The sequence below is a fragment of the Sorghum bicolor genome, chromosome 10 (genome assembly GCF_000003195.3).
Source record: "Sorghum bicolor cultivar BTx623 chromosome 10, Sorghum_bicolor_NCBIv3, whole genome shotgun sequence".
NCBI lineage: Eukaryota > Viridiplantae > Streptophyta > Magnoliopsida > Poales > Poaceae > Sorghum > Sorghum bicolor.
Genome location: NC_012879.2, coordinates 55,216,249 through 55,229,928, shown reverse-complemented (window position 1 = coordinate 55,229,928; position 13,680 = coordinate 55,216,249). Strand labels below are relative to the sequence as shown.

Sequence of the window (13,680 nt, the reverse complement as noted above, 5' to 3'; positions counted from 1 at the left end):
CTAAAAAAGTGGATTTTTTCTCTAATGAATGGATTTGTTAGTTGAACCCACTAACTAATATGGCACCACACCGTGTGCGTGAAATGAACCGTGGAGAGGTGGGAGTATATATATATATATATATATAGTTTGATTACCTCCCTTCATGAACGAATAAAGATGGAAACGATGCTCTAAATGGGTACTTGCCGTTCTTCTCTAGTTAAATAGATAATTTTTTTATTTAATTCTTTTAGTTAAACTAAAGAAGAACAACAAGTATATCCCCATCCTTATGAACGAACTCAACGAAATTGAACTGGCGTGATCGAGCTGGAGGCTGTAGAGGCCGATTATGGCGGGGGTGCGTTGCTATTTGGGCCTAAAAATGGTTAGTCCGGCCCATGTAACTCGCGAGCCAGCCGTACAGGTATATTGGAGATTGTGAGGCCCGCTAAAAAAATACAAAGGCATGCATGCGGGAGTGCATGCTATTTGGGCAAGAAAATGGTAGGCTGGCTTTCAACAAGGGCGCGTCTTCAAATACGGGACGAAAAGATATACAACTCCATCGGATAACATATCACGTCGTACTCAATGTACGGCGACATCATAGCGGCCTACTGTACAGCTATACCTTTTTCCAGCGCACAAGATTTAACAAAGCGTGGACCATTTTCAACTAAAGAATCCATAGTTCCACTAGGGATCAGTCATATATCTGCGCATAGTCGCATGGATTTCAACTAGAATTGTGCCATAACATCAATTTGCTTAAACTCCTATAGTTCCATCGTTGTGTAAAAGTTATAGGGGCGGAGGCCCAATCAGCTTCAGGTCAGCAGCAAAAATTGCAATGGACCAGATCTAAAATCCTGGGCCAGCACGAACGGATAATAACAAAAGCTGAATTTCCATCCCCCTTACCAAACCTGCATGCCTACACTATGTGTCAGATACCTTTGGAGCCCAACATAGATTACGAGTCAGTAGGATAACCTGTAGTAGATGTGGCCACAGCATTTTCTTTGGCACCATCTTTCTCCTGACCGGCTACATTTGTTTCATCGTTCCCCGTTTCCTTCTGGTCAGCCACAGTATTTTCTTCCTTGTCCTTCATCGTTTCCTTCTGGCCAGCTGCAGCATTTTCTTCCTTGCCCTTCATCGTTTCCTTCTCTTTATCCTTGCTGGTTTCCTTCTTGCCAGCCACAGCATTATCTATATCTCTGCTCTTTTCCTTCGGGGCAGTGACAGGAAAATCTTCCTCCGGCTGCCTATGCCACCGGAAATTTGCTGCTTCAATCCAGCGTGGGTGGACCAAGAACTTCTTGTTGGCAACACCCCAGCGAGCCTTCTCTGTTCCCAGATCCACAGTTACAACATGGGTGACACTGGAATCCACATCTGTAGAGCAAACAGCACCCAGATGCTCGGCCATCTTCCAGAGCATCTGCTCCTGTGGGCGAGTATTGTTTGGGAACACCCGACTGAAGACTATTTTGCAACCTTGCAGTATTTCCTTCCGTACCGCCTTGATCACCTATAAGGGGGCATACAAACACAAGAAACAGACAATTACAAATGAGATCTGTAAGCTACGCCACATAAAAGATATGTTAAGCAAGCTATAGTTCAGTTATTTTAAAATTGATAAAACGCAATTCACCTACTCTTAAGAAAAACATAAATAGTTCTTAAAGCATAAAAGGCAGCACAAAGGATATATGCAAAGCCTACCTGTCTTACATCCTGTGAAGAAAGATCAGTTTCAACAGCCTACATAAGAGAAGTACAAGGACAAATGATTAGAGATGAAAAACTTTTGTTCTTACAAGATTCCAGTCTACTGTGATGAATAGACAATAGAAAGAAAGAATGATAAAATATAATAAAACTTTGAACTGAAGAAACCAACCAAGTCAAAGAAAATCGAGTGTATGCGCTTCAAGACATCTAAAACAGTAGCCAAAGCACCATCACTCTCCCTTTCATCTTGCATCGACTCTGACAAAGATCTAACACCAAAACCAAATTGTCGGCAGCTTGAAGCAAAGAAATGATATCTCTCCATCAGAATCAGGTTCTCTTTATGCTTCTGCCATACCTGAAACACAATACCATTTTTCAGGCTGGTCAGCCATGAATGGCAAATGACAATAAAAAACAGAAGTTTTGACCACTCTAAGCACGAATAACATGGTCCTACCAGCTTCTACACATTGAGGATAATCATTATACTTTCATAATTGAGGATAGATCATAGATGTTTCTATTTTTAAATCTATATGTTGGGAGCAAACAGGAAACAAAGAGCAGTTACTGACCAGGAACACTTACAAGTGACCAGAGTATTCTATAGTGAGACAGTAAGACCGAGCTTCGCCAATGAAATTCATGTCAAATAATGTGACTTTTGGTTACATAAAATAAAACTGTTCCGAATTAGCTTGCCCTATTGGACAGAAAATGCACATACTTCTGCAAATAGTCATTTAACAATAAGACTTACATACTCAGTGTCATCAAGAATCACTGCAACACTTTCAGCTCCAAGAATCACATCAAGACCTTTCTGGTGTCGCTGAGTGCAATCTGAGTTTGAAATCACTTTCGAAGGAAAATAGATGTTACTAGGGTCAAGAAGCTTCGCAATTTCAATTGCATAGGCTTTGTCACCCATGGTGTATATATACATCTCAAACATATTGCTTGCTTCTTTCAGAAATTCTCGGACAAATGGTCTCAACTTTGTGAGCATCTGCATTGAATCTAGTGAAAAGATGCTTCTGTTTGGATCATCTGCACTTAGAAAATGAGGGGTTCACTAGCTATGTTCTATACATTCATGGATAAGAACCAACAGTTTCAGCAAGGGTCAAAGGAGATGAAACATAGACAGCTGCAAGAAAATAATCATTTGTAATTATATAAAAGTTATTAATCATTATTACTCTGCTTAATAGGATAGACGTTAGAAAAGACTTGTAAAGTTCATTTATAGGTAATACCAACTGATGCTAACTGCACTGAGCCATAAAAATGTTTGTCTGAGAACAAAAGATAGAGGAACTAGAGGGCCCTAAAGTTCTTCATAATTTCAATCTGTAACTAAAACCACATTATGCAGGAATATGCTAAAGCATGTAGACATGCCATGAGTAGTGGCATTGAACTTCTATTTTATATCGTGAAATGCTAGCTGCTTATACAAACATATTGGCTCTGCCCTTCACTCAGTAAACTATATGCATTCGAGTCCACATTCAAACATACATGCTATCTTTTTATTTCCATTGTCTAGCAAAACAGGCAACATTGGCCAGTACCCACTACTCTATTTTCAAAAACAATTTTGTAAATAAATATAAATTTTATGATGTAGTAGATGTATAAAAGAAAGTGTTACTCATGTCATCTTTCATAAAATCATGTAAAAATCGAAAGTTGACAAAATATATCATGACAACATAATGGAAATCTATATAGTTGCAATCAGAGGTGGTACCTTATGCTCATGGTAATAAAATATAACTTCAACACAAGATGACTACAAGATCTCAAAACTTATTATACAATTATATAATATTACCTTTTGAAGCAGCAGTCTGAATACCCAAATCTTTTTCAGCAGAAGAAATATCTTGGAGTTTGGTCGAGTTGATCAGTGTGTGATCCAAGTCCAAAATGAGTACTAATTTTCTTTCACGCAACAGATTCTTCAAATCAGCACCACGTAGTCTGTCAATTTCTGAGGTACCTAGCCTCAAGCCCTGCATTTTAATAATCCTCAATTTGTAAAACTGCTCAGAGACAAGGCAAAGTGCAAGTGCAACTAGAAATGAAAATAAAATGGCACTACAGCACCCACAAATTTGCAATTATGTGTGCCCACAAATACAGGTGCCATAAGAGAACACCACATTCTGAAGTACCTTGTGGATGTAACCAAAAGCAACTCCTGAAACATTTTCCTCGTCTTGTGGCTTGCCACATCTAAAGCAAAGTCCACCAAAATATCCAGGATGTGGACATGCCTCGACCTGAACATTTTTAGATGCACCTGAAAAAAATGTATTCTCAATAATTTAACATGCCATCTGTCACACATGAAGACTTAGACACTCAGTGCTCAATATATGATGAGCTAAGCCCAAGCCAATTGCAACAGAAGAATGAAATAAAGTTACACAACATTTTAGGGACATTCTAAAACGAAAATATAATAACCACCGGCAGCTGGACAACTTGTTGTGATTAAATTCAGAAATATAAATGACAAAAAGTGGTTTATATTCTACAACACTGAAAAGGCAACCATCTGTACAATTAGTGCAACCTACAAACAAGGATAGCGAGTCAACCGTGCAACACAATGTAGAAAAATATAATTTAGAACAATTTTGAATTAAATGCATAATCATGTCCCCTTCGGTTGCAAAATGACAACATATTTGCAAAGTGAGACTACGAAGCATACCAGTGGGAATTTTGTCAGGCCTAACTGATGTTCCTTGATCTTGGAGCTGTTCCTCCACTCTACGCCTTTTGGTACTGCATTTTTTTGCATGCAGTCAACAGCAGTCAGATTCATAGTACAAAATCTAGGAAACAAGTAACGATTAGTTCTTTCTTAACACAACTTCATCCCATGAACTTTGACCCTTTGTTTTCTCCGAATACTAGAGTGCTCTCCCCATTCCTCAATGATTACTGAAATCTCTTACTACCCAGCATGGAAAGACACCGCACTTGATACAACATATGACGCAGCATTTTTACACATGTGCACTTTTAGATACAATCAATACCTCCATGATATCATAACTGCTGACTTGCAATTCTATTGATATCCCATTTGTTTTTAGCATCAGAAGTTTGAATTTCATTTCATGTGAATCAATGATCTAACAGCTTTTTTTGGAAAGATATTGAACACCAGAAGATCAAGCGCAAAACAGCAAGGAGCAGCCACCAAGCCTCCCTAGTCACTAGGCAACACCAGTAATCCACCTGACTTTTAGAAAACTGACTAGGATGCAATGATTCTCCCTCCCTCCTTAGATTAGAAGGGATGGACTAGGATTTTAATTATATTGAACTAAACCTGAATCCATAAGCAGGTGTCTTACTACTCTAGTACAAGACAAATTTACAACTACTAGGCCCCAAAATCAAAGGCAAGGGAAGGGGTCTGTTTAGTAACACAAGTTTACATCAAAAGCCAAATGAATAAATCAAGCAGGGTACACATTTCTTAAAGAAAAATATAGAACAGACAGTAGCTAGGAGTGCTCGGTTTGTTTGCTTTTGGATTCTAATTGACTAGGATTCACATTTCTCAGTAGGATTGTCATTTAAATAGGCCCTGCAGCACAGAATGCAAGAATTATATCATTTACCACAACAGAGAGGATAAGCTACGAGCTAAGGCCCATGCTTGCATGTCTTGTCCTAATTTTAGCCTGTATCCATAAGCAAAAGATGAAAACATGACAGACATGAGTGCAAGAGTTCTATCATTTATTCATTTACCATAACAGAGAGGACAAGGTACAGCACATGCTCGCATATCTTGCCCTAATTTCAGCCTGTATCCATAAGCTGAAGATGAGAACATGATACACATCAAACTTGCATAACACAAGAGAATGGATGCCTTCACGGGTACTCTATAAATGGGGATTGAAGATTAGAGCAGTGCTATCAAATCTATTGGTTCTATGAATTTCAGATTTGCCATTTCACATAATAGAGAAATCGATTCACTAGTCAATATGGCTATGGCTAAGTGCGCTCAGTACAGGAGCAGTAGAAACTTCAGTAAATTCAGAGGGGGGGGGGGGGGGGGGGGTGTTAAAATCCTTTTAGAAGCACAAATGCTACAGTGAGGATCCTCCTCAACGCATATGGCTTGTGCATCCTCTCCATGCAGGAAAATGCAAATGCATGAATTGGTCATCCATTTCTTTCTACAAGAAACCATTAGTCTTGATCTACTCTCGGTTTTCTCTATTTGGTCCAAGTTGCTAGCTGTAACTTGAGGGTCGATTTGGCGGAAACATAAAAAGGAGGGACCAAGATCAGTTGCAGAGCTTGAGCAAAAAAAAAAAAAAAAAAAAAAAAAAAAAACTAGCGCTTCAAATCCTGATGAATAAATACATTCGATTTTATGGTTTGTATTATAAGTCGCAGAGCTCTCCGGCTGCCACGGCGTGCTGTTGCAAAGCCCCTGCTAATGAGCAACTCTGTCACTTGCGTCGCTGGTACATGACGCCAGTCATAACAGATTCCATAGTTGTTTAAATTGCTATTAGTTGTTTGATTCATTGTTTAAATGATTTGTAGATGTAGACTTGTCGTGAACATATTTTCGCTAAATCAGTAGTGGTATATCTTTAGGCCATATTCTCATGTAGTGGTATGAGATATTATACATGAAACAATACTTCCCATACCATTATATAGTACTCCCTCCATCCAAAAGTCTAAATCATCTTAGTAAAATTAAATTTTCCATAAGTCTAAATCATCTAAGCTTCTCTCCTATTTTTCTTGGTTTCTGGCGCTCACAACTCCTTATATTCCTGAATGAATTATGCATGGCAGCTTCCGTTTAGTTTGTTAGCCATTTATTTCTTCTATCAGGTCCATTTTCTATCTACTAGGAGCTTCCGCATGCACCTCCACATGCAATGACGTTAGCATCCGTTTACATTGGAAGTTGCACGCACCTGCACTAGATGTCTCCGAGTGGTCGATTTCCCGCTCAAAGAGCATATATGCAACAATTCCCGCCTTTTTCCCTTGTGGCGCTTGACACCCCACTCAGATTTGTTTCTGCGTCCACCACAGTCTTAGGCGTCCGCCCGATGCCATTCCCCGCCTAGGTGATGCCTAATCGTGTAAGGCGGACGCTATATGCACGGAGGTCGTGGTGACCACGACGCCTAGCACCCATAGTACGCCTTGTCGCCTAGGCAATTACTAGGCAACGCCTCATAAAACACGAAATAAACTACCAAAAATGGTACTTAGTGGTGGTAGGAGGTTGTGGTCTTCAGAATGTAGCGGCCTCCTGTACAAGGAGTCATCAATTTGATGCCCTGATTAACACCCCAAGTAAAGTATATCATAGCATCAGCATCCCACATCACAAAAGGCCTTTGCTGCCCTGATGAATTCAAGGCACACTGACAGAATGACAGTTGCTATTTGCTCCAAAAGATGTTGAGAGATCTTATTTCGGCCTAGACATATATGTTATACGCACGGGCCATTACCTAGTGAGGCATGTAAAAGGCAAGCAAAACCCTGAAGCATATGTTTTACCCGATGAAGCACGAAAATCCTAATAAGCTCGAATCGGGGCAAATATGCTTATCCCTAACCCTACAGCGCGGCCGATGATCATCCAACTCTAAAATGCGCGTGGAATTTCAAGGCTCTAATCGCGTGGCCGAAGCCACCAAACCCATTGACTCGTCCAGCAGTGAATTAAGAAGAGCGAGGACCAGGCAAGCGGCGCGTACCCGTTTTGCTCTACGGCTTCAACCTCCGGATCCTCATCCTCGTCCTCATCCTCGTCCTCGTCGTCGGTGGCGGCGGGGAAAGCGGAGGAGGGGTCGCCAGGGAAGGCCGAGTCGGCGCCGGAGGCGAGCTCGAGCTCGGAGTCGAGGAGCGCCGCGAAGTCGTCGCTCCCGCTCGACGACGACGGGGACGGCGACGGCGCCTCCGCGAGGCTCATGGGGCGCGGCCGCGCGGCGCCGAGGGCAGGCAGAAGGGTGGGGGTAGGAGAGCGTTTGGAAGAAGGGAGGTGAATCGAGACTGGGCTTTTCTATTATTCTGGTGCAGAAGAGAGTACCTGGTAAATTACCTGGGCTGGTGGTGAAGCCTGATGAAGAAGGATGACAATGGAGTTGACGCGGATGAACGAGAGGGCTGAAAGAGGAGAAAAAAAAACGGCCCAAAACATGTAGGATGTAGAGACCTAGTAGAAACCAAAAAATGGTGAGGCTGGCCCATGTAAGTCGCGAGGCAGCCCTCCAGATCGTGAGGCCGGCCAGAAACAAAAAAACAAAAAAGCGTGGTCGGCAGGATTCGAACCTGCGCGGGCAAAGCCCACATGATTTCTAGTCATGCCCGATAACCACTCCGGCACGACCACTTGGACGTTGCAAGAAAATTCTGTTCTAACACGAGAATGTTTCGTCACCAAACAAAAATAGGAAATTGCTGTACTCCGCTCTTATCCGCTCCAGGAGTCGTTCGGCTTTCATCAGCCAGCGACCCCTGCTTGTCGCATCGGTGGAACACAGAGTGGACGGCAGGGCTCGTGATTTTGTCCCCTAGACTAGAATCTCCCACCACAAATCAAAACTCTCGCCTTGGCGAGCCGAAATGGCGATGGCCGCCACCTGTTCCCTGTGGTGTCATGTGGCAGGCACCGAGTCCAAATCAGCAGTTGCGTCGCCCGCTGTAGGAGTATTCATCAGCTCGGCTCCGACGCAACCCTGCACCTCACGCCGTCTAATTAAATCCTCGCCCAAGCAAACAAAAAAACGTTTGCCGAGCCGAGCAGCCAACACACGGGCGAGTCAAATTAATGAACCTACAGAGCTCGGCTCCTCCCGTTGTCGGCTGTCTGTCAGGGGCCGCACGCACGCGCGCGCGGTTCACTTCATCATCGTGCCTCGGCAACACGACAGCGGGCAGCAGGGCCTTAATCGCGTGACAATTCGGCATCGTGGACGCGAGAGTGAGGTGGGCGGGCGGCACGCACGCATCAGGACGGCGACACATGCCGTGTGCCGCCGTGCGTGATGCGCCGCCTGCGTGCGGTACGAAGGATCGTGCATATCCTGACCTGACCTGACCTGATCTCGGTTGGGCTCCGGACACTGGAGGTACAGTACTATAGTTACTGTATATGGCACGCCGCACGCATGCACGCGTCTTTTCGGGCGGCGCGGCCGGCTGTTGCGCAGTCAATGCACGCACGGTCACGGTACGGCGATCGCATACGGGTGCGCGCGCGGCGGTCGTCGTACGTCCTTGCTTTGCGGCAGGGTGCACCGGTACCGGCTCCGGCTGACCGGAAATCTGCCGGGGCCGGGGGTAACTGTGATTCCCTTGCCGTACCTGTGTCTTCCCGCGGCTGTTGGCATGTTGCGTTCGTCGCCGCTGTGGGTGTGGCCGTGTGGGACTGTGGGGTGAGTTCGCTTGCCTTGACCCGATCAGGCGGCGGCAGCGCGACGGCGACCGCGACGCCGGGCCGGGTCAGCGCGCGACTGACGGACAGGCTCCATGATTCTTGCGCTTCGCCGGCTTGGAAACACGAAACCGGAGCCAGACTGCCGGAGTCCACACCGCTACGGGCCGGGGTTGGGGGGCGTCCTGGAAACACGAAACCTGTAGCTTGCGTGACTGCTTCTGCCGGGCTGCCGGCAGCCGGCGCTCCTCCGACGGTTGCCAACTACTGTCCGTCCCGCGCTTTAGCTCGGAGCAGTGCAGTATTGCCCGTTTCTATTTTGCTGATACTAACGGATTGCTTTTTGTTCGGTTGCTGCCGTGGACCGTGGTGGTGGAGCGCTGGTCTCGTCCGCACCGCACTCGACTGAAACTGTGACACATGGGCCCCTAACACATGGTCCTGCAGTGCTGCCTATACTACATGCCAGCGTGCAACGACGCTCTTGCCACATGATGATTTCCCAATCTTTTCCGAAGACGCCTGGCATCGGGTTCTCCTCTTTCATCTTCCTCCACTGCCATCTGCCATGCAATGCAATGCTACGCAAGGCTGCACCATGCCATGCCGGTCCGGAAAGCAACGTGGCGAGCCTCGAGAGAGAGACTATTTCTGCGGAGCGGTGTACTGCTCCTGTAGCTGTTGGATGTGGAACAACAAGAAGCGGAGATTTGAGAACAAACAAACGAACCTCCCGGGACGTCACGTCACGTCGGCACGTCGCCATATAAAATTACGTGCACCCCTTCAAAATCAAATTGCAACACCTCACCTGACCTGCAAATCATATTGTCATGCACGCAACTACTGCTAATACCTGTGTGCTAATAATGCCACCGCTGCCGTCCAATCTCGCCACCCATCTGGATTTATTTTCTGTTTTCTTTTCGAGCGAATCATGCCCCGTCGGAGAAGCAGGATCAGCGCGGATCGCTGTCTTGCGGGGCCCGCGGACCCGATCGATGCCCCCACGACCATTCCCCTCGATCGCCGCCTCCACCCGCTCCAATTTGAAAAACCGCCTCTCCTGGCCTTTCCTCCCTCCTCCCTCCCGGAGAAAGTCTCTCTGCCTCTGCTCTGGTCCGCCCTTTGGGGTCTCGCGCTCGCGACTCCTTGTCCTCGGGCGGCGCGCCTCGCCACTCGCCATGGCCGCCTCCTCTTCCGAGGTGAGGGCCGCGACCGCGAGCAGGAGGATCGTCGATTACCTCAACGACGGCGAGGAGCTCGGGGCCGAGGGCGCGGTGGTGGAGACGCCGCCGTGCACCCCTGCGGCGGCGGCGGCGGCGGCGGTTGCGGTTGCGGTTGCGGTGGGGGAACCGGCGAGGTCGTTGGCGCTGCCCAGGTTCAGGTGGCCGCGGCTGGTCAGGCACAGGCTCCGGAGAAAGGGAGGCGACGACAAGGGGAAGCAGGAGGAGGTCGTGGTGGACAAGGGCGACGACCTTCCCGTGGCGGCCGCCGTGTCTACCTCAGGTGCGTGTTGCGTGACCTCGTCGTGCTGGGTGTCCATGGTGCGATTCTTTAGCGAAATCCTAGTTAGACATTGGGCTGCAAATAGAGGCGAGCCTGCGTTTTTGGTTGAAGAACATGCGATGTCTTGGCATGGATTTTTGCTGTAAAATCCACAAACAAGTGTGTCTTGTCAGAATTTATCAGAGTGCTTCCTCCAAGAAATTAGCGAACATTCTTGTTCTGCTCTGTTTTTTTTTAAAAAAAACTCTTCTTTGATGAACGTGAGCATAATCAACCAAGCCTCTGCTCTGCACTTCCAGGATGCTTATCATCAGCGGCGAGCGATAAGAGGCATTCCGACCTCGGCGTCGGGCTAAGCCTGGTGTTCCTCCTGGCCAAGACGTCCGACGAGTTCAACAAGATGGTGAAGGTGCGCACGGAGATGGAGGAGCTCCTGAAAGAGATCAGAGACGAGGTTCGGATCAAGAGCGGCGGCACCGGTGCCGGCACCGGCACAGAGGGCGCCCACGACGCAACGAAGGACCGCAACCGCGAGTCCACCACGTCGAGCTGCATCACTACCGACGGCAACGAGGTCCAGAGCGCTCGCGCTCGCATGGAGTACCAGGCCGCCGCCTCGTCGTCTGGCGTGGAGCTCGCGGGCTACGAGAAAGAGAAGTCGTCGTCCGAGGAGGGTGGAGGTTGCTGTGCGAGGATGGACGTGCTCGAGGAGGAGTTCCACGCCGAGATGGAGCTGCTTCAGGTTAACTACGGCTCCTCAGAGACACCGTCGTTTCTGCCTGACCCTGAAGAAGAAGAGGAGCACTATTCCGAGGTAGTACCATGGTCCTCTGATCTTGCATTCATTCTGACTTGACTGAAAATGCGAAATGTCCCTGATTTGGGCCAACATTTGACATTTCAGCCGTACGACGAGATGGCCGACTACCGTAATGGAATTGATGACGATTCAGGGGGAGTTGTTGAGGACGACGACGATGGCGATGGCGACGACGACGACGACGACGGTAACGCTGAGTATAACGGAGTTTCTGCCGTACAGCTAGAGAGAAGGCTCCACGAGCTTCTCCATGAAAGAAACCGGGACAGGATTGAGGAGCTGGAAGCTGCGCTGCGGTGTGCGGAGCAGAAGCTCGTTGAGAAAGAAATGGAGGTGTCCTTGTGGAAAGACACGGCTAAGTTTGCACTGAGAGAGGACAAGGAGCTGCAGTGACAGTGAGCATCAAAGTTCGCCCGCTCTGTTTCAGTCATACAACTCTTTTGCGCACGATTCATCGGCTGTACATGATCACGGCCGAAGGAGGATTTTGGGCAAACAAGGTTTGCCATGGCGAACTGGAGAATGGATCTCTGTGGAAGATATAGTGAACCTGTTCATACCAAAGTTTAGTGTTAGCATATTAGATCTCCAGAGAACGTTTTGGGTTCCGGTAAAATCAGTAGAATACTGTGTAACAGTGTAAGTTAGCCTCACTGGTGTACGGATCCATATACGAGATTGGATACTGCATGTTTCTGCTTGCGCAGCCCATGACATGGATGGATCATGTATTCATGTGTGAAATCAGACTTCTCGTGTTTGTCTTTTAAAATTTGTCCACAAATGTGAACACTTCTAGACAGATTTAACACTGTAACTTATGGCATTGATTACCCAAATAGTGAAATAGGCAAGATTCAATTGCATCAATCATCAATGTGATTCATATGCTCCCTTTCCGACCCTGAAGCTGGATTTTCCAAATTTTTGCTGGGCTTATTACAACCTGTTTTTTTTTCTCTTTTAGTTCAACATTACATATTTTTTCCTTGAGGTTATGATATATTAGAATGTATCCTAGAAAAATATAAAACGTACTTTTAATACTACATGCCTACACATATTTCTTTTATGTTTCCAAGACTCACAATAAGTTGACTAAATAAAGTCAATAAATTAACGCCAAGCTGGAACGGCAACATAGCCTGGCTCCTCCTGAATCATCCAACAAAGGCGTGCGTCATCGTTGTCATTAGCCCCACCATTGTCCTCTTCTAGTTCCATGGCTGAATGATAAACTGCATCGACCAGGTATAGCCTATGCGCACATTATGATTTGAATATTGATGAACTGATATCGGATGGCATGCTCGATTTCTTTTATATATACAACATTAATTTGGCTACAAGTGTACAAGGATTTTGTTTCCTTCCAGTTATAATACATGAGCATATTTGCAACACGAAAGCGAAGTGTAGCTTAGTTATTATTATTAAAAAGATATGCCGTATTTCATAAGGGTGTGTGCGTGCAAGCGTTTTTATTTTGACAAATGTAAATAAATAAATTTAATAAAATCGTGAGTTTTAATGGGCCCAGTGTAGGGGCTCTAGTAAGCTTGTTACTTTTGGGCCAAGATAAGGTCCACAGGCCGGCAGGTGATCTGAGCCGTGCTGGGCCACATTGTAGAGAAGCCCTTACGTCTGTTAGTTTAAGGTTATCTGAAACGGTTTTTTTTTTTTTCGAGAATTGGTAGAATCACTGCCAAACAGGTTAGTTGATAAATGTTTCACTCGAGAGTCACTAGAAATATCTCAAATTTTTATGCCTAGCGGCTAGCAAGGAGAAAGAATGTTAGCTTAGCTGGTTTCGCATAATTCTGATTCTGATTCTTGACCCGTTCTGTATTAGCAACCATAGTTTTTTAGTTACTTCTTTTTAAGTAAAAATAAGTTAAAATAGGTACTCCCTCCATCCCAAATTGTAAGTCATTCCAAGAATCTTGGAAAGTCAAACTTTTCTAAGTTTGACCAAATTTATATGATAAAATAATTATTATTATGATACCAACTAAATATTATTAGATTCTTTCTTAATTATATTTTCACAGTATACTCACTTTACGTTACAAATCTTAGTATTTCTCTTTATAATTTTGGTCAAACGTGAAAATGCTTTGACTCTCCAAGATTCTTGTAATGACTTACAATTTGGGATGGAGGG

At 45.6% G+C, this 13,680-nt stretch overlaps 2 protein-coding genes and 1 non-coding gene across 4 annotated transcripts; 1 reads left to right on the top strand and 2 right to left on the bottom strand.

Annotated features, from left to right (window-relative positions):
• LOC8069340 (RNA polymerase II C-terminal domain phosphatase-like 4) lies at positions 636-7,793 on the bottom strand. 2 transcript variants are annotated; one of them, XM_021450172.1, is made up of 9 exons: positions 7,509-7,793; positions 5,379-5,441; positions 4,457-4,530; positions 3,912-4,039; positions 3,569-3,749; positions 2,489-2,778; positions 1,895-2,083; positions 1,717-1,755; positions 636-1,519 (listed from the first exon to the last, which is right to left on the bottom strand). In XM_021450172.1, exons 1-9 carry the CDS (start codon positions 7,721-7,723, stop codon positions 959-961), a joined length of 1,740 nt encoding a protein of 579 aa, XP_021305847.1. In that variant the 5' UTR covers positions 7,724-7,793; the 3' UTR covers positions 636-958. The 2 variants fall into 2 exon arrangements, with proteins under 2 accessions (XP_021305847.1, XP_002437361.1); XM_002437316.2 differs by lacking the exon at positions 5,379-5,441 and having other exon boundaries at positions 7,509-7,792.
• TRNAS-AGA lies at positions 8,062-8,143 on the bottom strand. Its single transcript has one exon. It is a non-coding gene; the product is annotated as a tRNA-Ser (tRNA).
• On the top strand, positions 10,235-12,377 carry LOC8069339 (protein POLAR LOCALIZATION DURING ASYMMETRIC DIVISION AND REDISTRIBUTION). The gene is made up of 3 exons (XM_002438711.2): positions 10,235-10,696; positions 10,996-11,510; positions 11,601-12,377. The coding sequence occupies exons 1-3, from the start codon at positions 10,372-10,374 to the stop codon at positions 11,907-11,909; spliced, it is 1,149 nt and encodes a 382-aa protein (XP_002438756.2). The 5' UTR covers positions 10,235-10,371; the 3' UTR covers positions 11,910-12,377.

Coding starts and splice junctions, on each gene's coding strand:
- LOC8069339 (XM_002438711.2), top strand. CDS start 10,372: ATGGCCGCCTCCTCTTCCGAGGTGAGGGCCGCGACCGCGAGCAGGAGG. Junction 10,697..10,995: donor GGCCGCCGTGTCTACCTCAG/GTGCGTGTTGCG, acceptor CTGCACTTCCAG/GATGCTTATCATCAGCGGCG. Junction 11,511..11,600: donor AAGAGGAGCACTATTCCGAG/GTAGTACCATGG, acceptor TTGACATTTCAG/CCGTACGACGAGATGGCCGA.
- LOC8069340 (XM_021450172.1), bottom strand. CDS start 7,723: ATGAGCCTCGCGGAGGCGCCGTCGCCGTCCCCGTCGTCGTCGAGCGGG. Junction 4,531..5,378: donor AGCTTATCCTCTCTGTTGTG/GTAAATGATATA, acceptor AAAAAAATGCAG/TACCAAAAGGCGTAGAGTGG. Junction 1,520..1,716: donor CTTCACAGGATGTAAGACAG/GTAGGCTTTGCA, acceptor GCCCCCTTATAG/GTGATCAAGGCGGTACGGAA.